This window comes from Pseudophryne corroboree, chromosome 5 (assembly GCF_028390025.1).
Source record: "Pseudophryne corroboree isolate aPseCor3 chromosome 5, aPseCor3.hap2, whole genome shotgun sequence".
Lineage (NCBI taxonomy): Eukaryota > Metazoa > Chordata > Amphibia > Anura > Myobatrachidae > Pseudophryne > Pseudophryne corroboree.
In genome coordinates this window covers 654,744,018-654,771,716 of record NC_086448.1, presented here as the reverse complement: position 1 = coordinate 654,771,716, position 27,699 = coordinate 654,744,018, and the positions used below count along the sequence as shown (strand labels likewise).

Here is a 27,699-nt window from a genome sequence, read left to right as displayed (position 1 = left end):
AAGGATCTTGAATCCCGGGTAAGACTCATACCAGCCACACCAATCACACTGTACAACTTGTGATCTGAACCCAGTTAACAGTATGATAACAAACGAAGTAGCCTCTGAAAAGATGGCTCACAACAATAATAATAACCCGATTTTTGTAACAATAACTATGTACAAGTATTGCAGACAATCCGCACTTGGGATGGGCGCCCAGCATCCACTACGGACTATGAGAAATAGAATTATCGGTAAGTAAATTCTTATTTTCTCTAACGTCCTAGTGGATGCTGGGGACTCCGTCAGGACCATGGGGATTATACCAAAGCTCCCAAACGGGCGGGAGAGTGCGGATGACTCTGCAGCACCGAATGAGAGAACTCCAGGTCCTCCTTAGCCAGAGTATCAAATTTGTAAAATTTTACAAACGTGTTCTCCCCTGACCACGTAGCTGCTCGGCAAAGTTGTAATGCCGAGACCCCTCGGGCAGCCGCCCAAGATGAGCCCACCTTCCTTGTGGAGTGGGCCTTTACAGATTTAGGCTGTGGCAGGCCTGCCACAGAATGTGCAAGTTGGATTGTGCTACAGATCCAACGCGCAATCGTCTGTTTAGACGCAGGAGCACCCATCTTGTTGGGTGCATACAATATAAACAACGAGTCAGATTTTCTGACTCCAGCTGTCCTTGAAATATATATTTTTAATGCTCTGACAACATCCAGTAACTTGGAGTCCTCCAAGTCGCTAGTAGCCGCAGGCACCACAATAGGCTGGTTCAAGTGAAAAGCCGAAACCACCTTAGGGAGAAAATGAGGACGTGTCCGCAGTTCTGCCCTGTCCGAATGGAAAATCAGATATGGGCTTTTGTACGATAAAGCCGCCAACTCTGAAACTCTCCTGGCTGAAGCCAGGGCCAGTAGCATGGTTACTTTCCATGTAAGATACTTCAAATCTACAGATTTGAGAGGCTCAAACCAATGAGATTTGAGAAAATCCAAAACTACGTTTAGATCCCACGGTGCCACTGGGGGCACAATCGCGGGCTGTATATGTAGTACACCCTTGACAAAAGTTTGTACTTCAGGCACTGAAGCCAATTCCTTCTGGAAGAAGATTGATAAGGCCGAAATTTGAACTTTAATAGACCCCAATTTGAGGCCCATAGACAATCCTGCCTGCAGGAAATGTAAGAATCGACCCAATTGAAATTCTTCCGTTGGGGCCTTCTTGGCTTCACACCACGCAACATATTTTCTCCAAATGCGGTGATAATGTTGTGCGGTCACTTCCTTCCTAGCCTTAATCAAGGTAGGAATAACTTCCTCTGGAATGCCCTTTTCTTTTAGAATCCGGCGTTCAACCGCCATGCCGTCAAACGCAGTCGCGGTAAGTCTTGGAACATACAAGGTCCCTGCTGAAGCAGATCCCTTCTTAGAGGTAGAGGCCACGGATCCTCCGTGAGCATCTCTTGAAGTTCCGGATACCAAGTTCTTCTTGGCCAATCCGGAGCCACTAGTATTGTTCTTACTCCCCTTTTCCGAATAATTCTCAGTACCTTTGGTATGAGAGGCAGAGGAGGAAACACATACACTGACTGGTACACCCATGGTGTTACCAGAGCGTCCACAGCTATTGCCTGAGGGTCTCTTGACCTGGCGCAATATCTGTCCAGTTTTTTGTTGAGGCGAGACGCCATCATATCCACCTTTGGTTTTTCCCAACGGTTCACAATCATGTGGAAAACTTCCGGATGAAGTCCCCACTCTCCCGGGTGAAGGTCGTGTCTGCTGAGGAAGTCTGCTTCCCAGTTGTCCACTCCCGGGATGAACACTGCTGACAGTGCTATGACATGATTTTCCGCCCAGCGAAGAATCCTTGCAGCTTCTGTCATTGCTCTTCTGCTTCTCGTGCCGCCTTGTCTGTTTACGTGGGCGACTGCCGTGATGTTGTCCGACTGGATCAACACCGGCTGACCCTGAAGCAGCGGTTTTGCCAAGCTTAGAGCATTGTATATCGCTCTTAGCTCCAGTATATTTATGTGAAGAGACGTCTCCAGGTCTGACCATACACCCTGGAAGTTTCTTCCCTGTGTGACTGCTCCCCAGCCCCGTAGGCTGGCATCCGTAGTCACCAGGACCCAGTCCTGTATGCCGAACCTGCGGCCCTCTAACAGATGGGCACTCTGCAACCACCACAGGAGAGACAACCTTGTTCTTGGTGACAGTGTTATCCGCTGATGCATGTGCAGATGCGATCGGGACCATTTGTCCAGCAGATCCCACTGAAATGTTCGTGCATGGAATCTGCCGAATGGAATTGCTTCGTAAGAAGCCACCATCTTTCCCAGGACTCTTGTGCATTGATGTACTGACACAGTTCCTGGTTTTAGGAGGTTCCTGACCAGTTCGGATAACTCCCTTGCTTTCTCCTCCGGGAGAAACACCTTTTTCTGAACCGTGTCCAGAATCATTCCCAGGAACAGCAGACGTGTTGTCGGGGTCAATTGAGATTTTGGAAGATTCAGAATCCACCCGTGTTGCTGAAGCACTACTTGGGTTAGTGCTACACCGACTTCCAGCTGTTCTCTGGACTTTGCCCTTATCAGGAGATCGTCCAAGTAAGGGATAATTAATACGCCTTTTCTTCGTAGAAGAACCATCATTTCGGTCATTACCTTGGTAAAGACCCGAGGGGCCGTGGACAAACCAAACGGCAGCGTTTGAAACTGATAATGACAGTCTTGTATCACGAACCTGAGATACCCTTGGTGTGAGGGGTAAATTGGGACATGCAGATAAGCATCTTTTATGTCCAGGGACACCATGAAGTCCCCTTCTTCCAGATTCGCTATCACTGCTCTGAGTGACTCCATCTTGAACTTGAATTTCTGTATGTACAGGTTCAAGGATTTCAGATTTAGAATAGGTCTTACCGAACCGTCCGGCTTCGGTACCACAAATAGTGTGGAATAATACCCCTTTCCCTGTTGTAGGAGGGGTACCTTGACTATCACCTGCTGAGAATACAGCTTGTGAATGGCTTCCAATACCGTCGTCCTTTCTGAGGGAGACGTTGGTAAAGCAGACTTTAGGAACCGGCGAGGGGGAGACCTTTCGAACTCCAACATGTAACCCTGAGATACTATCTGCAGGATCCACGGGTCCACCTGTGAGCGAGCCCACTGATTGCTGAAAATCTTTAGTCGACCCCCCACCGCTCCTGAGTCCGCTTGTAAAGCCCCAGCGTCATGCTGATGGCTTTGTAGAACCCGGGGCGGGCTTCTGGTCCTGGGCAGGGGCTGCTTGCTGCCCTCTCTTACCCTTTCCTCTGCCTCGCGGCAGATAAGACTGTCCTTTTGCTCGCTTGTTTTTATAGGAGCGAAAGGACTGCGGCTGAAAAGACGGTGTCTTTTTCTGTTGGGAGGGGGTCTGAGGTAAAAAAGTGGATTTGCCGGCAGTTGCCGTGGCCACCAGATCCGATAGACCGACCCCAAATAATTCCTCTCCTTTATATGGCAACACTTCCATATGCCTTTTGGAATCCGCATCACCTGACCACTGTCGCGTCCATAAACTTCTTCTGGCAGATATGGACATCGCACTTACTCTTGATGCTAGAGTACAAATATCCCTCTGAGCATCTCGCATATAAAGAAACGCATCCTTTAATTGCTCTAGAGTCAATAAAATACTGTCCCTATCCAAGGTATCAATATTTTCAGTCAGGGAATCCAACCACACTACCCCAGCACTGCACATCCAGGCTGAGGCTATTGCCGGTCGCAGTATAACACCAGTATGAGTGTATATACTTTTCAGGTTAGTTTCCAGCCTCCTATCCGCTGGATCCTTGAGGGCGGCCGTATCAGGAGACGGCAACGCCACTTGCTTTGATAAACGTGTGAGCGCCTTATCCACCCTAGGGGGTGTTTCCCAGCGCGTCCTAACCTCTGGTGGGAAAGGGTATAATGCCAATAACTTCTTAGAAATTAGCAGTTTTCTATCTGGGTTAACCCACGCTTCATCACACACGTCATTCAATTCCTCTGATTCTGGAAAAGCTACAGGTAGTTTTTTCACCCCCCACATAATACCCCTTTTTGAGGTACCAGCAGTATCAGAGATCTGCAAAGCCTCCTTCATTGCCGTGATCATATAACGTGTGGCCCTGTTGGAAAATACGTTTGTTTCTTCACCGTCGACACTAGATTCATCTGTGTCGGTACCCGTGTCGACTGACTGAGGTAAGGGACGTTTTACAGCCCCTGACGGTGTCTGAGACGCCTGAGCCGGTACTGACTGGTTTTCCGGCCGTCTCATTTCGTCTACTGACTTTTGTAATGTACTAACATTATCACGTAATTCCATAACTAAAGCCATCCATTCCGGTGTCGACTCCCTAGGGGGTGACATCACCATTACCGGCAATTGCTCTGCCTCCACACCAACATCGTCCTCATACATGTCGACACACACGTACCGACACACAGCAGCCACACAGGGAATGCTCTAATCGAAGACAGGACCCCCTTAGCCCTTTGGGGAGACAGAGGGAGAGTTTGCCAGCACACACCAAAAGCGCTATAAATGTATATAAACAACCCTAAAAGGTGTTGTTTTTGTTATAAGCGCTTTTAATATATAAATATCGCCAATTTATGCCCCCCTTCTCTTTGTTACCCTGTTTCTGTAGTGCAGTGCAGGGGAGAGTCCTGGGAGCCTTCCTCACAGCGGAGCTGAGCAGGAAAATGGCGCTGAGTGCTGAGGAGAATAAGCTCCGCCCCTTTTCCGGCGGGCTTTTCTCCCGGGTTTTGAGAAATCTGGCCTGGGTTAAATACATACATATAGCCTTAATGGCTATATGTGATGTATTCTTTGCCACTAAAGGTATTTAATATTGCTGCCCAGGGCGCCCCCAGCAGCGCCCTGCACCCTCCGTGACTGGTCAGTGAGAAGTGTGTAGCAACAATGGCGCACAGCTGCCGTGCTGTGCGCTACCTTCATGAAGACTGAAGAGTCTTCTGCCGCCTGTTTCCGGACCTCCGATCTTCAGCATCTGTAAGGGGGGTCGGCGGCGCGGCTCCGGGACGAACCCCAGGATGACCTGTGTTCCGACTCCCTCTGAAGCTATGTCCAGTAGCCTAATACTCCAATCCATCCTGCACGCAGGTGAGTTGAAAATCTCTCCCCTAAGTCCCTCGATGCAGTGAGCCTGTTGCCAGCAGGACTCACTGAGATTTAAAACCTAAAAAAACTTTTTCTAAGCAGCTCTTTAGGAGAGCCACCTAGATTGCACCCTGCTCGGACGGGCACAAAAACCTAACTGAGGCTTGGAGGAGGGTCATGGGGGGAGGAGCCAGTACACACCATGTGATCCTAAAAGCTTTCTTTAGATGTGCCCTGTCTCCTGCGGAGCCGCTATTCCCCATGGTCCTGACGGAGTCCCCAGCATCCACTAGGACGTTAGAGAAAAAGTGTTTCTCCCGCAGGAGAAAGCCAAGGAGCGGTCATCTCTAGTCAGAGACCTCCTGAAACCAAAACAGGTATCGGTGCATCACTGCACACGAGTCCTGGGAAAAATGGTAGCTTCTTACGAAGCAAAATTCCATTCGGCAGGTTCCATGCAAGAACCTTTCAGTGGGACCTCTTGGACAAGTGGTCGGAATCGCATCTTCAGATGCATCGGCTGATAACCCTGTCTTCAAGGACCAGGGTATCTCTACTGTGGTGGCTGCAGAGTGCTCATCTTCAAGGGGGGCCGCAGATTCGGCATACAGGACTGGGTCCTGGTAACCACGGATGCCAGCCTTCGAGGCTGGGGGGCAGTCACACAGGGAAGAAATTTCCAAGGACTTTGGTCAAGTCAGGAGTCGTCCCTACACATAAATATTCTGGAACTGAGGGCCATTTACAATGCCCTAAGTCTGGCAAGGCCTCTGCTTCAAAACCAGCCGGTACTGATCCAATCAGACAACATCACGGCAGTCGCCCATGTAAACCGACAGGGCGGCACAAGAAGCAGGATGGCGATGGCAGAAGCCACAAGGATTCCCCGATGGGCGGAAAATCACGTCTTAGCACTGTCAGCAGTGTTCATTCCGGGAGTGGACAACTGGGAAGCAGACTTCCTCCGCAGACACGACCGACACCCGGGAGAGTGGGGACTTCATCCAGAAGTCTTCCAACTGTTGGTAAACCGTTGGGAAAGGCCACAGGTGGACATGATGGCGTCCCGCCTCAACAAAAAACTAGATATTGCGCCAGGTCAAGGGACCCTCAGGCAATAGCTGTGGACGGTCTAGTGACACCGTGGGTGTACCAGTCGGTTTATGTATTCCCTCCTCTGCCTCTCATACCAAAGGTACTGAGAATAATAAGAAAACGAGGAGTAAGAACGATACTCGTGGTTCCGGATGGGCCAAGAAGAGTTTGGTACCCAGAACTTCAAGAAATAATATCAGAGGACCCATGGCCTCTACCGCTCAGACAGGATCTGCTGCAGCAGGGGCCCTGTCTGTTCAAAGACTTACCGCGGCTGCGTTGGACGGCATGGCGGTTGAATTCCGGATCCTAAAGCAAACGGGCATTCCGGAGGAAGTCATTCCTACGCTGATAAAAGCCAGGAAAGAAGTAACCGTAAACCATTATCACCGTATTTGGCGAAAATATGTTGCGTGGTGTGAGGCCAGGAAGGCCCCAACAGAGGAATTTCAGCTGGGTCGTTTTCTGCACTTCCTACAGTCAGGAGTGACTATGGGCCTAAATTTGGGTTCCATTAAGGTCCAGATTTCGGCTCTATCGATTTTCTTCCAAAATGGAACTGGCTTCACTGCCTGAAGTTCAGACATTTGTCAAGGGAGTGCTGCATATTCAGCCTCCTTTTGTGCCTCCAGTGGCACCGTGGGACCTCAACGTGGTGTTGGGTTTCCTAAAGTCACATTGGTTTGAGCCACTCAAAACCGTGAATTTAAAATATCTCACGTGGAAAGTGGCCATGCTTTTGGCCTTGGCTTCGGCAAGGCGGGTGGCAAAATTGGCGGCTTTGTCATGCAAAAGCCCCTATTGGATTTTCCATATGGATAGGGCAGAATTGAGGACTAGTCCCCAGTTTCTTCCTAAGGTGGTATCAGCTTTTCACTTGTAACAACCTATCGTGGTGCCTGCGGCTACTAGGGACTTGGAGGACTCCAAGTTACTGGACGTAGTCAGGGCCTTGAAAATTTATGTTTCCAGGACGGCTGGAGTCAGGAAGACTGACTTGCTGTTTATCCTGTATGCACCAAACAAGATGGGTGCTCCTGCTTCAAAGCAGACTATTGCTCGCTGGATTTGTAGCACAATTCAGCTTGCGCATTCTGTGGCTGGCCTGCCGCAGCCTAAATCTGTAAAAGCCCATTCCACGAGGAAAGTGGGCTCTTCTTGGGCGGCTGCCCGAGGGGTCTCGGCTTTACAACTTTGCCGAGCTGCTACTTGGTTAGGGGCAAACACGTTTGCAAAATTCTACAAATTTGATACCCTGGCTGAGGAGGACCTTGAGTTCTCTCATTCGGTGCTGCAGAGTCATCCGCACTCTCCCGCCCGTTTGGGAGCTTTGGTATAATCCCCATGGTCCTTACGGAGTCCCCAGCATCCACTAGGACGTTAGAGAAAATAAGATTTTACTCACCGGTAAATCTATTTCTCGTAGTCCGTAGCGGATGCTGGGCGCCCGTCCCAAGTGCGGACTGTCTGCAATACTTGTATATAGTTATTGTTAACTAAAAGGGTTATGGTTGAGCCATCTGTTGAGAGGCTCTGTTATGTTCATACTGTTAACTGGGTATAATATCACGAGTTATACGGTGTGATTGGTGTGGCTGGTATGAGTCTTACCCGGGATTCAAAATCCTTCCTTATTGTGTCAGCTCTTCCGGGCACAGTATCCTAACTGAGGTCTGGAGGAGGGGCATAGAGGGAGGAGCCAGTGCACACCAGATAGTACAAAATCTTTCTTATAGAGTGCCCAGTCTCCTGCGGAGCCCGTCTATTCCCCATGGTCCTTACGGAGTCCCCAGCATCCACTACGGACTACGAGAAATAGATTTACCGGTGAGTAAAATCTTATTTTTCTATGCAGCATTGGACCCTCGCGGGCTCGCTTCGCTCGCCACGCATCGGGCTCGGTGTCTCGCTCCGCTCGCCACACTTTTCTATTCCAAATAGATTGCGACATGGACCCAGGGGGTTATGGGAAAGGTCCTCTGCACGAAGAGAATCTAGACGCTACCCATCAGGCAATGCTCGCACGTCACTGCATGACATGTAACTGCCAGTTTCCAGAAGTGCATTCTCCTTCATAACAGATTTCTATGAACAGCATTTCTTAACTACAGGCATTTCAAGTGTAACAAACAAAATAGATTATTGAGCATAAATGCGTTGGAATAATTTAGGATTGCACTTTAGGAATACAGCATTGGAAACATATAGATATATAGAAAGGATGTTGCCAGCTCACACACATCACACATATCCTGGAGGCAGATCAACCCAAAGTAGGAGCTGTCAAATGAATCATACTGTTATTTTTCTTTCAGTAAATGCTTTGTTTTGAGACCACAGGAAACACAGCAATGTGTAAATAAATCACTAGATGAGTAACATTTTAACAACCTCCCTTATGTATATTGTGTTTCAATAATCTTTTGCTTTCAGTTATGTTTAAGGCAGGCAGTGATTGGCCTTCTCTCGCCTTAACTTTCAGTAAAGTCACTCTAGTATAACCGGCTACGTCACCCATTCTCCAATCAAATGATCTGGCTGGTATGGGATACACAATGTGCAATATGTGCAACAGCTGTTTAAAGCAGGGAGCTTAGTTTTGATACAAATACAGAACTGTGGGACAATGCTGCCCTCTGCTGTTATTGTTCATGTAAACATCTTTCATCAGCTTCATTTTTACTATCCTTTCTTTTCAAATGAATACAGGCCCCACAGGTTAGCACAGATGCCATTTATGAAAACATGTTCTAATTTCTGTGACGTTTCTCTCGTTTTGCAGGTGAACACATTGCGGAAATGACTGTTAAGATCATTCATGATTTACGTGCGCCACGGCTGTAATTTTGTCCGACTGAATCAGGACGGGCAGGTCGCGAAGATGATGTTCCGCTTGCTGAAGGCCGTTGTAGATGGCCCTTAACTCCAGCACGTTTATGTGCAGACAAGCTTCCTGGCTTGAACATTTTCCCTGGTAATTCTGTCCATGTGTGACTGCTCCCCAACCTCGGAGACTCGCGTCCGTGGTCACCAGAACCCAATCCTGGATCCCGAACCTGAGACCCTCTAGAAGGTGAGAACTTTGGAGACACCACAGGAGAGAAACCCTGGCCCTGGGGGACAGGCTAATCTTCCGATGCATGTGCAGATGGGACCCGGACCACTTGTCCAGCAGATCCCACTGAAAAGTTCTTGCATGGGATCTGCCAAACGGAATGGCCTCGTAGGCCGCCACCATTTTCCCCAGAATCGACACTCTTGGCGGTTTCAGAAGTTCCTAGACCATGTTCTGGAGTTCCTAAACCTTTTCCAACGGGAGCAAGATCCTCTGCCGTTCCGTGTCCAGAATCATGCCTAAAAACGACAGCAGAGTTGTCGGAATCAACTGCGACTTTGGTAAATTTAGGAGACAGCCATGTTGTTGCAGCACCTTCAGGGAGAGCGCAACGCATTTTAGTAACTGCTCCCTTGATCTCGCCTTTATCAGGAGATCGTCCAAGTATGGGATAATTGTGACCCCTTGCTTGCGCAGGAGCACCATCATTTCCGCCATTACTTTGGTGAAAATCCTCGGGGCCGTGGAAAGACCAAATTGGTAGTGACAATCCTGAACAGCGAACGTCAGAAACGCCTGATGAGGAGGATATATGGGGACATGTAGGTATGCATCCTTTATGTCGACTGACACCATAAAATCCCCCCCTCTCCAGACTGGAGATCACAGCTCGGAGAGATTCCATCTTCAATTCAAATCTTTTTAAATACAGGTTGAGGGATTTTAAGTTCAGAATCAGTCTGACCGAGCCATCCGGCTTCGGGACCACAAACAGGGTTGAATAAAACCCTTTCCCCTGTAGTAACGGGGGAACCGTGACAATGACTTGCTGTTGACACAGCTTTTGTATTGCAGCACACACTACCTCTCTCTCTGGGTGAGAAACTGGTAAGGCCGATTTGAAAAATTCGTTGTGGAGGTACGTCTTGGAACTCCAGTTAGTATCCTTGGGTCACAATTTCCAGCACCCAAGGATCCAGGTCCGAGCGAACCCAGACTTGACCGAAGAGCTGAAGACGTGCCCCCACCGGTGCGGACTCCCGCAGCGGAGCCCCAGCATCATGCGGTGGATTTGGCAGAAGCCGGGGAGGACTTCTGCTCCTGGGAGCTTGCCACAGCCGGCGATCTTTTTCCTCTTCCCTTACCTCTGGCCGCGAGGAAGGAAGATCCACGTCCTTTCCTGAATTTATGAGACCGAAAGGACTGCATCTGGAATTTAGGTGTTTTCTTTTGCTGTGGAGGGACAAGAGGCAAAAAAGAAGACTTATGCGCGGTAGCTGTAGAAAAAAGGTCCGCGAGGCCCTCACCAAACAAAACTTCACCTTTGAAGGGGTGTAGTACTGGTGACCGGCGGTCTCCTGACCGCCGGTCAGCTTACCGACGCCGGGATCCCGGCGGGGAGGGGCGAGTGCAGCAAGCCCCTTGCGGGCTCGGTGGCGACCTGCGGTCGCCACGGGTTCTATTCCCACTCTATGGGTGTCGTGGACACCCAAGAGTGGAAATAGTCCCTGTTGGTCGGCATGCCGACCATCGGGATAATGAGCCGTCGGGCTCGTGGAGGAGGTCATGTGACTGTCGGTCAGCTGACCGGCGGTCACATGAATACCACCCCTTTGAAGGGCAGAGCCTCCATAGCCTTTTTAGAGTCCGCATCACCATTCCATTGATGAGTCCGCAACGCCCTCCTAGCCGAGATTGCCATGGCATTGGCCCTTGATCCCAAGAGGCCAACATCTCTCGCCGTCTCCCTTAAATATATCGCTGCGTCCCTGATGTGACCCAGCGTCAAAAGCACGCTATCCCTATCCAGGGTGTCTATGTCAGATGACAAGTTTTCTGCCCACCTTTCAATAGCGCTACTCACCCATGCCGGTGCCACGGCCGGCCTGAGCAGCGTACCCGTAGTAACAAATAGATTTTAAGGTAGTTTCCTGCTTACGATCCGCAGGATCCTTCAGGGCCGGCGTGTCAGGGGACGGTAGCGCCACCTTCTTGGACAAACGCGCCAGAGCTTTGTCCACCGTGGGTGAGAATTCCCACTGTAACCTATCCTGCGAGGGAAAAGGATACGCCCTAGCAATCCTCCTGGGAATCTGCAGTCTCTTGTCAGGAGACTCCCAAGCATTTTCAAAAAGAGCGTTCAGTTCATGAGAGGGAGGAAACATTACCTCAGGTTTCTTTCCCTTAAACATACAGACCCTTGTGTCAGGGACAGTGGGGTCTTCTGTGATATGTAACACATCTTTAATTGCCACAATCATGTACCGAGTACTCTTGGCCACCTTAGGATGTAACTTGGCATCATTATAGTCGACACTGGAGTCGGAATCTGTGTCTGCTATCTGGGTAAATGAACGTTTCTGTGACCCTGAGGGGGCCTGAGATTGTGACAAAACATCTCCCATGGATTGTCTCCATGCTTGGTTCTGAGACTCAGATTTTTCTAACCTCTTATGCAATAAAGCCACAATTGCATTTAAAACACTCCACATATCTACCCAATCAGCAGTGCCAACGGAGTCACTCCCGCATTCTGTTCAGCCCCCACACCAGCCTCCTCCTGGGAAGAGCCTTCAACCTCAGACATGTCGACACACGCGTACCGACACCCCCAAACACACTGGGCTATAGGGGACAGACCCACAGTAAGGTCCTTCAGAGAGACAGAAAGGGAGTTTGCCAGCTCACACCCAGCGCCTCATCGGTCTGAAGGAATGAAATAATGCCCCAGACCTGTAAGCGCTTTTATACCAAGTAATCAACACCAAATTTTCGTTCCCCCCCCTCGTTTCGTTTCGTGCACCCTGTTACTTGTGTACAGCAGTGAAGGGCCACGAGCAGCGTCTCTGCAGCAAGCTGTGGAGAAAATGGCGCTGGTTAGAGCTGAAGGAGGAAGCCCCGTCCCTACATGGCGCGCTTCGGTCCCGCTTTTATTTATACTGGCGGGGGTCTGTATACATTGCCTATGCAATGTATACTGTCATGCCAGTCTCAAACGTGAGGTTTTATTGCTGCCCAGGGTGGCCCCCCCTGCGCCCTGCACCCATATAGTGCCGCTTATGTGAGGGAGCAATGGCGCGCAGCGCGACCGCTGCGCGGTACCTCAGGAAGATCTGAAGTCTTCTGCCGCCTTTGAAGTCTTCTTGCTTCTACTACTCACCCGGCTTCTCTCTTCAGGCTCTGTGAGGGGGGCGGCGGCGCGGCTCCGGGAACGAGCAGCTAGGCGCACCAAGTGATCAGACCCTCTGAAGCTAATGGTGTTCAGTAGCCTAAGAAGCAGAGCCTTTGAACTCACAGAAGTAGGTCTGCTTCTCTCCCCTCAGTCCCACGAAGCAGGGAGCCTGTAGCCAGCAGGTCTCCCTGAAAATAATAAACCTAACAAAAGTCTTTTTTAGAGAAACTCAGTAGAGCTCCCCTAGTGTGCAACCAGTCTCCTCTGGGCACAGAATCTAACTGAGGTCTGGAGGAGGGGCATAGAGGGAGGAGCCAGTTAACACCCATTTAAAGTCTTAAAGTGCCTATGTCTCCTGCGGATCCCGTCTATACACCAAGGTCTTTTTGGAGTCCCCAGCATCCTCTAGTACGAAGGAGAAAATTCACAATACTTAGCGGCTGTCGAGATTAACTGGATAGCCCGCGGGGGATCAAATAGACGTGGTACATTGCCACGGCTAATTGAATATTACCCTAAGCATTTGACTTTCACTAGTTCCACTTTATCTACTTAGAAAATAGTCCATGTGATGAAATGTGATTAATCAAGCAGTAAATCAGAACTTACTTTAGCAGGCTCAGTCTCACTCTGCTGCTGGGACACTAAAAGGTCACTGGACAGGGATTCAGAGTCTGAGATCTCCACTACACTCTCAGCTGCTTCAGACACACTGCACTTCTCTCTATCACACTCAATATCACTGTCATCCTGCCAGTCAGTAATGTGAAGGACGTCACCTGGAGAAGCATAAAGACAAAGAAAGCTGACATGATGGCAAAAATAAGAATTTACTCACCGGTAATTCTATTTCTCGTAGTCCGTAGTGGATGCTGGGAACTCCGTAAGGACCATGGGGAATAGACGGGCTCCGCAGGAGACTGGGCACTCTAAAAGAAAGATTAGGTACTATCTGGTGTGCATTGGCTCCTCCCTCTATGCCCCTCCTCCAGACCTCAGTTAAGGAAACTGTGCCCGGAAGAGCTGACACAACAAGGAAAGGATTTGGAATCCAGTGTAAGACTCATACCAGCCACACCAATCACACTGTACAACTTGTGATAACCATACCCAGTTAACAGTATGAACAACTGAGCCTCAGTAACAGATGGCTCATAACAATAACCCTTTAGTTAAGCAATAACTATATACATGTATTGCAGAGAGTCCGCACTTGGGACGGGCGCCCAGCATCCACTACGGACTACGAGAAATAGAATTACCGGTGAGTAAATTCTTATTTTCTCTGACGTCCTAGTGGATGCTGGGAACTCCGTAAGGACCATGGGGATTATACCAAAGCTCCCAAACGGGCGGGAGAGTGCGGATGACTCTGCAGCACCGAATGAGCAAAGGCAAGGTCCTCCTCAGCCAGGGTATCAAACTTGTAGAACTTAGCAAATGTGTTTGAACCCGACCAAGTAGCAGCTCGGCAAAGCTGTAAAGCCGAGACCCCTCGGGCAGCCGCCCAAGAAGAGCCCACCTTCCTTGTGGAATGGGCTTTTACTGATTTAGGATGCGGTAACCCTGCCGCAGAATGAGCTTGCTGAATCGTGTTACAGATACAGCGCGCAATAGTTTGCTTTGAAGCTGGAGCACCCAGTTTGTTGGGTGCATGCAGGATAAACAGCGAGTCAGTTTTCCTGACTCCAGCCGTCCTGGCTACATAGATTTTCAAAGCCCTGACTACGTCCAGCAACTTGGAAGCCTCCAAGTCCCGAGTAGCCGCAGGCACCACAATAGGTTGGTTCAAATGAAACGCTGATACCACCTTTGGGAGAAATTGGGGACGAGTCCTCAATTCTGCCCTGTCCATATGGAAGATCAGATACGGGCTTTTACATGACAAAGCCGCCAATTCTGACACACGCCTAGCTGAAGCCAAGGCCAACAGCATGACCACCTTCCACGTGAGATACTTTAGCTCCACGGTCTTAAGTGGCTCAAACCAGTGTGATTTCAGGAAATCCAACACAACGTTAAGATCCCAAGGTGCCACTGGAGGCACAAAAGGGGGCTGAATATGCAGCACTCCCTTAACAAACGTCTGAACTTCAGGCAGTGAAGCCAGTTCTTTTTGAAAGAAAATAGATAGGGCCGAAATCTGGACCTTTATGGATCCTAATTTTAGGCCCATAGTCACTCCTGACTGTAGGAAGTGCAGGAATCGACCCAGCTGAAATTCCTCTGTAGGGGCCTTCCTGGCCTCACACCAAGCAACATATTTTCGCCATATACGGTGATAATGTTTTGCTGTCACGTCTTTCCTAGCCTTTATCAGCGTAGGAATAACTTCATCCGGAATGCCCTTTTCCGCTAGGATCCGGCGTTCAACCGCCATGCCGTCAAACGCAGCCGCGGTAAGTCTTGGAACAGACAGGGCCCCTGCTGTAACAGGTCCTGTCTGAGCGGCAGAGGCCATGGGTCCTCTGAGATAATTTCTTGTAGTTCTGGGTACCAAGTTCTTCTTGGCCAATCCGGAACGATGAGTATAGTTCTTACTCCTCTCTTTCTTACTATCCTCAGTACCTTGGGTATAAGAGGAAGAGGAGGGAACACATAAACCGACTGGTACACCCACGGTGTCACTAGTGCGTCCACAGCTATCGCCTGAGGGTCCCGTGACCTGGTGCAATATTTTTTTAGCTTTTTGTTGAGGCGGGACGCCATCATGTCCACCTGTGGCAGTTCCCAACGATTTACAATCTGTGTGAAGACTTCTTGATGAAGTCCCCACTCTCCCGGGTGGAGGTCGTGCCTGCTGAGGAAGTCTGCTTCCCAGTTGTCCACTCCCGGAATGAACACTGCTGACAGTGCTAGCACGTGATTCTCCGCCCATCAAAGAATCCTTGTGGCTTCTGCCATTGCCATCCTGCTTCTTGTGCCGCCCTGGCGGTTTACATGGGCGACCGCCGTGATGTTGTCTGACTGAATCAGTACAGATTGGTTTTGAAGCAGGGGCTCTGCTCGACTCAGGGCGTTGTAGATGGCCCTTAGTTCCAATATATTTATGTGTAGAGAAGTCTCCAGACTTGACCACTGTCCTTGAAAGTTTCTTCCCTGAGTGACTGCCCCCCATCCTCGGAGGCTTGCATCCGTGGTCACCAGGATCCAGTCCTGTATGCCGAACCTGCGTCCCTCGAGAAGATGAGCACTCTGCAGCCACCACAGCAGAGACACCCTGGCCCTTGGGGACAGGGTGATCAACCGATGCATCTGAAGATGCGATCCGGACCATTTGTCCAACCGATCCCACTGAAAGATCCTTGCATGGAACCTGCCGAAGGGAATTGCTTCGTAAGAAGCCACCATCTTTCCCAGGACTCGCGTGCAGTGATGCACCGACACCTGTTTTGGTCTCAGGAGGTCCCTGACCAGAGATGACAATTCCTGGGCCTTCTCCTCCGGGAGAAACACCTTCTTCTGTTCTGTGTCCAGAATCATTCCCAGGAAAAGCAGACGCGTCGTAGGAATCAGCTGCGACTTTGGGATTTTCAGAATCCAGCCGTGCTGTTGCAACACTTCCTGAGAGAGTGCTACGCTGACCAACAACTGCTCTTTGGACCTCGCCTTTATGAGGAGATCGTCCAAGTACGGGATAATTATAACTCCCTTTCTTCGAAGGAGTATCATCATTTCGGCCATTACCTTGGTAAATATTCTCGGAGCCGTGGAGAGACCAAACGGCAACGTCTGGAATTGGTAATGACCGTTCTGTACCACAAACCTGAGGTACTCCTGGTGAGGTGGGAAAATGGGGACATGCAAGTAAGCATCCTTGATGTCCAGCGACACCATAAAATCCCCCTCTTCCAGGCTTGCAATAACCGCCCTGAGCGATTCCATTTTGAACTTGAACTTTTTTATATAAGTGTTCAAGGATTTTAAATTCAGGATGGGTCTCACCGAACCATCCGGTTTCGGCACCACAAACATTGTGGAATAGTAACCCCTGCCCTGTTGAAGGAGGGGGACCTTGATTATCACCTGCTGGAGGTACAGCTTGTGAATTGCCGCCAGTACTACCTCCCTTTCCCTGGGAGCAGCTGGAAAGGCTGATTTGAGGTAACGGCGAGGGGGAGTCGCCTCGAACTCCAGCTTGTATCCCTGAGATACAATTTGTACAGCCCATAGATCCACTTGTGAGCGAACCCACTGGTTGCTGAAGTTTCGGAGACGCGCCCTCACCGCACCTGGCTCCGCCTGTGGAGCCCCAACGTCATGCGGTGGACTTAGTGGAAGCAGGGGAGGATTTTTGTTCCTGGGAACTGGCTGCCTGGTGCAGCTTCTTTCCTCTACCCTTGCCTCTGGCCAGAAAGGATGCTCCTCTGACCCGCTTGCCTTTCTGAGGCCGAAAGGACTGCATTTGATAATACGGTGCTTTCTTAGGCTGTGAGGGAACCGGAGGTAAAAAAGTCGACTTCCCAGCAGTTGCTGTGGATACGAGGTCTGAGAGACCGTCCCCAAATAATGCCTCACCCTTTTAAGGCAAAACCTCCATGTGTTTTTTAGAATCAGCATCACCTGTCCACTGCCGAGTCCATAATACTCTCCTGGCAGAAATGGACATTGCATTAATTCTAGATGCCAGCAGGCAAATGTCCCTCTGTGCATCCCGCATATATAAGACGACGTCTTTTATATGTTCGATGGTTAGCAAAATAGTATCCCTGTCGAGGGAATCAATGTTGTCTGACAGGGTATCAGTCCATGCTGCTGCAGCACTACACATCCAGGCTGAAGCAATAGCATGTCTCAGTAGAGTACCAGAGTGTGTATACACAGACTTCAGGATAGCTTCCTGCTTTCTATCCGCAGGATCCTTTAGGGCGGCCGTATCCGGAGACGGCAGTGCCACCCTTTTAGATAAGCGTGTTAGCGCCTTGTCCACCCTAGGGGATGTTTCCCAACGTAACCTATCCGTTGGCGGGAAAGGGTACGCCATCAGTAACCTCTTAGAAATCACTAGTTTCTTATCAGGGGAACTCCACGCTTCTTCACACAAATCATTTAATTCATCAGATGGGGGAAAAGTCACTGGCTGCTTTTTCTCCCCAAACATAATACCCCTTTTGGTGGTAACCGGGTTAATATCAGAAATGTGCAATACATATTTCATTGCAGTAATCATGCATCGGATGGCTTTTGTAGACTGTACATTTGTCTCATCCTCATCTACACTGGAGTCAGACTCCGTGTCAACATCTGTGTCTACCATCAGAGCTAGCGGGCGTTTATGAGCCCCTGACGGCTTCCGAGTCGCCTGGGCAGGCGCGGGCTGAGACCCCGGCTGTCCCAAGGCTGCTGCGTCATCGAACCTTTTATGTAAAAAGTTGACACTGTCGGTTAAGACCTTCCACATATCCATCTAATCAAATGTCGGCCCCGTCGGGGGCGACACCACATGTATCTGCCCCTGCTCCGCCTCCACGTAACCCTCCTCATCAAACATGTCGACACAGCCGTACCGACACACCGCACACACACAGGGAATGCTCAGACTGAGGACAGGACCCCACAAAGTCCTTTGGGGAGACAGAGAGAGAGTATGCCAGCACACACCACAGCGCTATATAACACAGGGATTTACACTGCTAATAAGTGATTTTTCCAATAGCTGCTTGTTTGTATCGATTTGCGCATAAATTTATGTGCCCCCCCTCTCTTTTTAACCCGTCTTGTACCTGGATACTGCAGGGGAGAGCCTGGGGAGCGTGCTTCCAGCGGAGCTGTGAAGGGAAAATGGCGCCGGTGTGCTGAGGAAGAAGGCCCCGCCCCCTCAGCGGCGGGCTTCTGTCCCGCGTTTTCTGTAAATTAATGGCGGGGGTTTTTACACATATACAGTTAACTGACAGTATTAGGTGTATTTTTTGCCAAAAGGTAATATAATTGCTGCCCAGGGCGCCCCCCCCCCCCCCCCCAGCGCCCTGCATTCTACAGTGACCGGAGTGTGTGGTGTGCTGTGGGAGCAATGGCGCACAGCTGCAGTGCTGTGCGCTACCTTAATGAAGACAGGAGTCTTCTGCCGCCGATTTCATCGTTCTTCTGTCTTCTGGCTCTGCAAGGGGGACGGCGGCGCGGCTCCGGGAACGGACGATCGAGGTCAGGCCCTGTGTTCGAACCCTCTGGAGCTAATGGTGTCCAGTAGCCTAAGAAGCACAAGCTAGCTGCAAGCAGGTAGGTTTGCTTCTCTCCCCTCAGTCCCACGTAGCAGTGAGTCTGTTGCCAGCAGATCTCACTGAAAATAAAAAAAACTAACAAATACTTTCTTTCTAGCAAGCTCAGGAGAGCCCACTAGGAGCACCCAGCTCTGGCCGGGCACAGATTCTAACTGAGGTCTGGAGGAGGGGCATAGAGGGAGGAGCCAGTGCACACCAGATAGTACCTAATCTTTCTTTTAGAGTGCCCAGTCTCCTGCGGAACCCGTCTATTCCCCATGGTCCTTACGGAGTTCCCAGCATCCACTAGGACGTCAGAGAAAGAATATTTTTTACTGCAAACTTACTATTTCTCACTTTACAAAAAGTTAACTCATGCAAACAAATTGAAGGTTTTTTCTTGTGCATAGGAAATATACAAATATAGACTTGAGTATGCCATATCGATATACATCTCTACATTGCTAATGCAACCACCTCAGGACATCGGTGCAATATTGTACAACGTCTACTGTACTTTTTAAAAAGTGAATGTATTACTACATCTTATCACTCTGTATATCTATGTTTGTAATTTTCTTTTCTCATTTTCATTTACTGGGATAACCTTCTGAGAAGATCTACCACTGATGATGTGCTGTGCGGTAACCACCTGTTCCACTGGAACAAATAATACCAGACCCTACGCTTCTCGATGCACTGTTGTTATTTGGGAGATTGGAGCACTGTGGAAAGTAGACTCTGGTAACACCATTTACAGAGATACTTACTCCCACTACAACCCTGCGTAGAAGAGGACATAGCAATGTCCTGCGATCTCTGGCCATTTTCAGGGGACAGCTCAGCAATGACCGGCTGTGAATTTGAGCCTTCACTGCCAACATCCGACAAATCATGATCACTGGAACTCCAAACTATGTCTGCCGGATCTTTCAGGCTTTCATCCGCCGAGGTTTCTGGAAGAAAGATGACTAGACATTGTTAATAGTAATAATGCAGTGTACAGTATATACCAAAGGTATGGATTAATTGTATGTATGTAAAAAACAAAAGGACAAGCAGTCAGCCTCTTTTGGCTGTGATACTAAAAGTTTGGATCCAAGTGAATTATACTGTGGGGTTAAAGAATTAAAAAATAATAATAATAATAAACAATATCTCAAACAGTAATGAATCAATGTAAATCAAAAACTGTAATGGACCTGGTATATGTCTTTAGTTGACCAAAAGTGGATATCACATGAGCTGCATATATCTATGCAGATAAAATTAAAATTTTTAACATTTATAGGTAATGTGTTTTGAAACACCTGCTGTAAAAACAAATGAGTAAATGGCCTAATATGGGTAATAGTACCGTTTAGGGTCAGGTACAGCCTATAATCAGAAGAGCCGTTATATTGCGGACGACTGACCGTATATTTGCAAATGTGTGTAACTAATGTAGCCCACACAGTAACAATAACTTGACTGTGGCCCAACCTTAGAGAGTGATAAATTGCACGGTGATAAAGTACCACGCAATCAGCTCCTAACTGTCATTTTTAAAACACAGCCTGTAACATTGCAGTTAGGAACTGATTGGTTGGTACTTTAGCACCGTGCAAGATATCACTCTCCAAGGCTTGATAAATATGGGCCTCATTTCTGCATTGTACAGATGATGGTGTTTAAAAAAAAAAAAATCAAAATTCTGGAAGTTGTAAATCCTCGATCCGTCGATTTCAACCCAACAATGGTTGGAATAAGCGAGTCAGGGGATTCTGAAGTTATATTTTGCTGATCAGAGATAATCGGATCACCAAATGGCCATCAGGGATTTGACCGATTTATGTATGGGTTCCATAGGACTACTGTGTTTTAGTTATAAATAAAAGACAGTTTCAATTATTACATTGTGCGGGATATGGTGTTTTCTAGCTTTATTTAATACATTCCCCAACACCGCAAATCTTTACTTTGGGGTATATTCAATTAAGGTCGAAACTGCCGACTTGTCGAAAAGGTGGTAGTTTTCGACTTTTTCAGGTCGGAAGGGATTCCACCTATTCAGTCCCCAGCATTTTTATGCGACAAGTCAGTGAATTCGACTTGTCGAATAGTACGTGAATTAGCAGTATAGCTGCTGATTCACGTGCTTCTGACGGAAATTCGACAGGTTTTGGCCCCGTTTCCAACCATCTCCGTTCGACTTAAAAAAAAAAGTCGAACTAAGATGAGGACCTGAGAGGAGGAAAGGGGGAGAGCCGCGGGCAGACGGGGGACAGCAGCGCTACAGCACAGCGCTGCAGGAGGATGTGGCACAGCCGCCGCTCACGGCAGCATCCACCCAGCTCCAGCAAGTGAGGTCCCGCTTGCTGGAGCCGGGTGGACGCTGCCGTGAGGTCTGGCGGCTGTGCCATATCCTCCTGCAGCGCGGCTCTCCCCCCTCTCCGGTCCCTCATCTCAATTCGACTTTTTTAAAGTCAAATTGAGATGGGCATTGAATAGCCCTTGTCGGATCCATTCCGACAAATGCATGTCGGAATGGATCCGACCTCGATTGAATATACCCCTCTGAGAGAAATAGTGGCACCAGGTTTAGAAGATAATTATTCTCAAAGCAGTTCAGGTATAATGATGGGAAGATAGAAAAGCCATATCAACCCAAATCAGCAACCAAAAATTTTTAAGGATTACATGGTAACATAGTAACAGTTGATGAGGTTGAAAAAAAGACAAAATGTCCATCGAGTTCAAACTGTACTATAACATTTTACTTAATTTAAACGCTGTATCCTTGGATATTTTTCGGTTAGGAATTTATCTAATCCATTTTTAAACTCTTTGAGGGAGACTTCCGGTGGGTGGCGCATCCAAGATGGCCACATCTTAATTGAGCTCTGCTCCCTTTGGCTCCATCCACCATCATCTGCCTGCTTTCCAGTTGCCTCTCTGGGGCATCTTAACGGGATTATTTCCCCCGAGCACTGGGGGACCCGTTGGTGACCTTTTTGGACGGATATGCTGGGTGGGGGCCCCTGTTCCCCGGAGTCGGGCCCGTGATCGGGCCGCCGCGTGGCGAGGGGCCGCGCTCCCCATCCTCCCGCTTGAATACCCCTGCAGTCAATACTAACCTGCCTGCCGCTCCTCTGTTGTGGCCTCAGTGGGGACGGCTGCCTTCTCCCTTCAACTCGCTGGCTGCTAAACTACGGACCCTGCCCGTGCGCTCGTGGGGCTGCTTCTGGGGTGTCCGGTCTCCTGCCGAGCCGGCGGGGGTGGATGTCAGGGGAGGCGTCTACACCTGCTGCTGTCTCCCTAACTGCGCGACTCCTGAGGCGGCTGGATCGGGGCCGCTGGGGTGTTCGGGGCTCCGTCACCCTGGTTGCCGCGCTGCTTTCATCCGCCCGCAGCTCACCTGTACGGCTGACCGACGCTGACCCGGCTTCCTCCTACACGGATACGCACGGATACGCAGCTCTTGCTGTTTTGTGTGTGAGTGCCCGGTCCTCCTGGGATTCCCTCCTGCCTTGCACTGATCTGCTTACCCTGGCTGTCGTCTAGCGTCTGGACGTCCCTGGGGATGACCTTACTGCTCCAAGTGATACCCGCTGCTATAGACGGGTGATATAACTGGACTCTTCCCTTGCGGTTTGCTGCCTGGTGCCTGCCTTTTACATTTGGGATCCCGCTGATACGTCCTGGACGCCTACCGCCTTTTTGGACCTTTGAGGCTGCCTCCGGTGGATGCGGACGCCCCGACGAAAGGCTTCTTAAGGGCGCTGTTGAATCCCCCATTCCGGCTGTGAATAACCCTTCCTGAGACACTAGGACGTTGAGGGACTATTCTTCACAGGGGGTCCGTTCGGTATTGACACTGCTCCCCTCTGCTCACTGAACATTCTTTCTGCTGTCTTTTGCCTCTTCCTTGATCTATTCCTCTATCTGATATTTTTTATTTTTTTTATTTTTTCCCCTTATCCCCACGTTACATATACAGGCTGTACCTGCCTCCATATTATTATAGTATTGAAGGTTCACACATTTACGGTCTTCTCAATAGCTCAGCTTAGTGGACACTGCCACCTTGTGGCCGTTCAATATCATTTTTTGTCTGCTTTTAATTTCCATTATAGGCATCACTGATTCTGTCTACCATTCACAATATCTGTCAGAAAAATATTTTGTTATATATCTGGAGGAGAGGGGAAAAAGGGAAGGGGAGGAAGGGAAAAAGATACGGGAAAAAGAATTTTAAATTTTTTTTTTATTTATTTATTTATTTTTATTTATTTTTTTGCTTGCTCACACTCTCCCTACCCCCCTGTAAACGATCTATGTAGTGGTTGGTCTGATAAACACAGTTACCTTGTCCCGATCTTGAAACGCTGCTCCTCATATTTGCCTTAATACTGATGGTTATGTATTGCTGACCTAATTATTTTGCATACAACTGTCCCTTTGTGATATTATTTTTTATTTTTATTTTTTATTTTTTACTTATTTTATTATTTTATGCCAATTGTACTGCCACACCCGTAAGCCGTATTCAAACTAATTTTATTTAAATTACTCAATACTGCTTTTGCCAACTCACGTACAAATATTTTTTCTACATGTAATACTTTAAACCGGTACTACTTCTTTTATACCATCAGAGTTTGCTGTTAGTTGCCTTGTTGCTGAATAGCTAAGAGGTATAGGATTTCTATTTAATTATGTGATATACTACATACCCTCTTGGGGCGATATACTTTACGACTTCAGATGTTTCTCATCTGATACTCCTATTTACTGGTGAACAGTGTCCGATCCTACTGGATCTTTCCTATTACACATTCCATAATTGATGGAGAGGTTTCTGAACAAAACCGTATCAGAAAATATGGGCCCTCATTCCGAGTTGTTCGCTCGTTCTTTTTCATCGCATCGCAGTGAAAATCCGCTTAGTACGCATGCGCAAAGTTCGCACTGCGACTGCGCCAAGTAACTTTACTATGAAGAAAGTATTTTTACTCACGGCTTTTTCTTCGCTCCGGCGATCGTAATGTGATTGACAGGAAATGGGTGTTACTGGGCGGAAACACGGCGTTTCAGGGGCGTGTGGCTGAAAACGCTACCGTTTCCGGAAAAAACGCAGGAGTGGCCGGGGAAACGGTGGGAGTGCCTGGGCGAACGCTGGGTGTGTTTGTGACGTCAACCAGGAACGACAAGCACTGAACTGATCGCACAGGCAGAGTAAGTCTGGAGCTACTCTGAAACTGCTAAGTAGTTAGTAATCGCAATATTGCGAATACATCGGTCGCAATTTTAAGAAGCTAAGATACACTCCCAGTAGGCGTAGGCTTAGCGTGTGTAACTCTGCTCAATTCGCCTTGCGACCGATCAACTCGGAATGAGGGCCATGGTCAGAAGAAAGTCACATAAGACAGGTGGTTCTTCCCCCTCTCAGTCGCAACCCGTAACGAATATGGACGGGAACTCCGACCACACGTCCCACCCCGACACGATCCCCCCAGTGTCCCAAACTGCTAAAGAGATTCTCTCGGTGCTAATGCCCCATATTGATAGGAAATTAGATGAATTTAGGGATTCGTTTCAGTCCACCCTGCGCGAGGTGGCTTCGAATACCTCGAGAGTATCGGAGGTGGAGCAGAGGGTCAGTGATTTAGAGGACACGGTCCACAGCGTGGAGTCCTCGGCTGACTCGTCTATTGGCATGATTCGGGAACTCCAAGACAAGCTAGATGAACTAGAAAATCGAAATAGGAGAAATAATCTTCGCTTTGTTGGTATCCCGGAACATGTCAAACCCCCCCAATTGGGTGACTTCCTGGCCTGTCAATTAATTCCTGCTCTCCATATATCTGACAAGATGGAATTCCCCCAGGTTGAAAGGGTCCATAGGGTGGGGGCTGAGCGGGAAGGTCCTAACCCTCCTCCCAGACCGGTGGTGGCCCGTTACTTTGATTACAGGACGAAGGAAATAATATTACGTGCATATAAGAAACTAGGCAAATTAGTCATTGAAGGTACCCGTATATTAATTTTTCAAGATTTTTCAGCGGCGGTCACCAAAAAACGCAGAGCATTCTCACCGGTTTGCAAATTTCTGGTAGAATCGCAAAAACGCTTTGCCTTACTATACCCTGCCAGACTGAGGGTCACCGACAATGGCCGCACTCTTTTCTTTGATGACCCAGAAGAGGCCCGCAGGCATTTCCTGCCCCCTCTTTCCCCACAGAGTTCACCAGTAGCGCTGTCCCAGAGATCTCCCAATCGCTGAATGGGTGTGCAGACACAAATATTGTTTATGTGTTTTATACACTGTTTTCAACTTAACAATAGGGGAAGAGGTTCTATTTTTTATTCGCCCCACTTTAACTTACAGTTATTATGTTATTACTTAGGAGAATGGTTCTCCATATTCTGTTTACTGTTTGTTTCTTGTTGACTCTAAGAGTTGGTCGCAGTATTGTCACTGCGATCCTCTAGGAAAATTATTGGTATGAGAAAACTCAGAAAAGGTTATTGAAGCATGATTTCTCATTTCTTGATAATTGTGATATGTTTAATCTATTACATTTACAAATGTTGTTTATGTTGCATTTTGGCGCGACGACGGCAGAGAGACGGGAACACCTAGCCGAGAATGGGTTTGATGGGCTATCCTCCGCTTGCTGGGACGGGGGACCCCACAGTGCATTGCTGGGACCGTGTGGTGAATCTACCGTAGTGAAATCTGGAATTGGATGATGGCAAGTAATATACATAATTTACCGTACATGCCTCCCCATGACTCGATTAAATGCCTATCGTGGAATGTAGGCGGGCTCAACACCCCCATTAAGCGCCAAAGGGTCCTATCACATCTTAAGAAATTCAGTCCAGACATCATCTTCCTACAGGAAACTCACTGGAAGGAAGGAGATGGCTCCTCCCTCCGCGCTGGCTGGCTGGGTGATTGTTTTTCGGCCTCATTTGTCAACAAAACCAGAGGGGTGGCCATTCTTTTTGCACGACACCTCCCATACACTATATTGAATGTTGTCCCAGATCCTGATGGTCGATATCTATTGATAGATGTTAAGATTGGAGATGCCACATACACTCTTATGAACATATACGCCCCCAACACTCAGGTGTCTGAATTTTTAACTAAGGTAACCTTCCAGATACAACAGCGGGAGACTTTTCCATTAATACTTGGAGGGGACTTCAATACGGTGCGTGATCCGACCCTGGACAAAACCCCAATCCCGTCCAACCGTCATTCTCCTATCTGGTCTACACTGGTGAAATTCATACTAGGGCTCCAAGTGACAGATGTCTGGAGACTCTTTAATCCAACAGATAAATCTTTCACTTTCCATTCGGGGGTCCACCGTACGGTCTCTCGTATAGACTATTTTTTAGTGGCGGACTCTTTAATATCCGAGGTGACCTCCGCGAACATAGCTGAGATTCTGGTTTCGGATCACGCGCCGATTGAATTTTCATTTAGGATGCCACGCACAGGTCCCACACACCGCACCTGGAGATTTCCTGCATATTTATTCCAATCAGAAAAATTTAAGGAATACTTGAAACGTAACTGGCTAGACTATGTAGACAACAACATCACACACTGGAATGACCCGGTTCTTTTCTGGGAAGCATCGAAGTCTGTGATGCGTGGTAGTATCATCTCATATGTATCTGGTCGCAATAAGATTCAAAAAGACCAAATATCGCTCCCTCTCCCACAAGGTGCAGACTACGTTTGCTGAATATGTGGCAGACCCCTTAGAGGAAAAATTAATTGTATATAATCAGGCTAAAGCTGTATTGGAAAATTTTTTACTCTCTCAGGCTCAATCACGACTAGATTACACGAAAAATAAATATTATAGATGGGGAGCCAGGACGGGGCGTTTATTGGCCTCATTAACCAAAGGATATAAGCGAAGAAACCATATTGTTTCCATTAAAGACACTAGGACCTCCCTCTGTCTGACACGCACATCTGACATATCAAAGGCTTTTTATGACTACTATTGCAAACTATATTCTGCAAGACCATCGACCCCAGAATCGTTAGAAGACGTTATTAGGGAGGCCAACTTACCTAGTCTGGATCCAGAACAAACTGACCTTTTGAACTCAGAAATTACTGAGGAGGAGATAAGGTTGGCAATCTCTTCCTTGCACACTGGCAAAGCGCCGGGACCAGATGGATTCTCGGGAGAATACTTTAAAATCCTATCCACAGACATTGTCCCGAAGCTGCTAGAATTATATCGCACTATTCACAAAACACGCCCACATTACCCCTCCTTTAATGCTGCCTATACGACTCTCATCCCGAAGCCTGACCGTGACCCCACACTATTGAGTTCCTATCGTCCTATTACTCTATTAAATGTGGACTTTAAAATTCTATCCAAAATAATGTCCTCTCGACTACAATTATTTTCCTCTTCCCTTTGTTCACCTCACCAATTAGGATTTACCCGAGGCAGACACCTAGTCAAAGGTATTCGAACAGCCATTGCTTCCATTGTTGCTTCCAACAATAATCCCACCATCCCCAACATGCTCCTGAGCCTAGACGCCCAGAAAGCTTTTGATACGGTATCCTGGCCCTTCTTATTTAAAGTTCTATCAACCAGAAATTTTGGCTCAGACTTTATTAATCTCATACAGTTCTTCTACAGCTCCCCCACAACTCTTCTCTTAGTAAACGGCACGAGAAGTGATCCTATTGTCATGTCTAGAGGCACCCGCCAGGGCTGTCCTTTATCTCCCTTACTTTTTAATTTATCCCTCGACCCCTTACTCCGTATAATTGATTCTTGGCCCACCCTGAAGGGTATTTCGATTGGCTCGGTGGAAGTAAAACTCACTGCATTCGCGGATGACGTTCTGATATACATATCTAATCCTAAACAATCCCTCGGGCCATTGCTGGAACTGCTTGACAGGGTGGGATCTTTATCTGGTTTCTTCATCAACTTTGAAAAATCCAGTGCATTCTATCTTAAGAAGGGTTTTTATAGACCTTTGTGGGCG

The 27,699-nt window shown here is 48.3% G+C and overlaps 1 protein-coding gene across 7 annotated transcripts in view; it reads right to left on the bottom strand.

Annotated features, from left to right (window-relative positions):
- Positions 1–27,699, bottom strand: part of SPIDR (scaffold protein involved in DNA repair) — a 1,299,263-nt gene that overhangs the window by 1,155,877 nt on the left and 115,687 nt on the right. For 4 of the 7 annotated variants that reach the window (XM_063923689.1, XM_063923686.1, XM_063923690.1 and 1 more), the window contains 2 exons: positions 19,440–19,640; positions 13,082–13,251 (listed from right to left, as the gene is read on the bottom strand). In XM_063923689.1, the coding sequence (XP_063779759.1) occupies positions 13,082–13,251; positions 19,440–19,640 (371 nt within the window). The remainder of the gene's footprint in view (positions 1–13,081; positions 13,252–19,439; positions 19,641–27,699) is intronic. The other 3 variants (XM_063923688.1, XM_063923692.1, XM_063923691.1) reach the window with 2 other exon arrangements.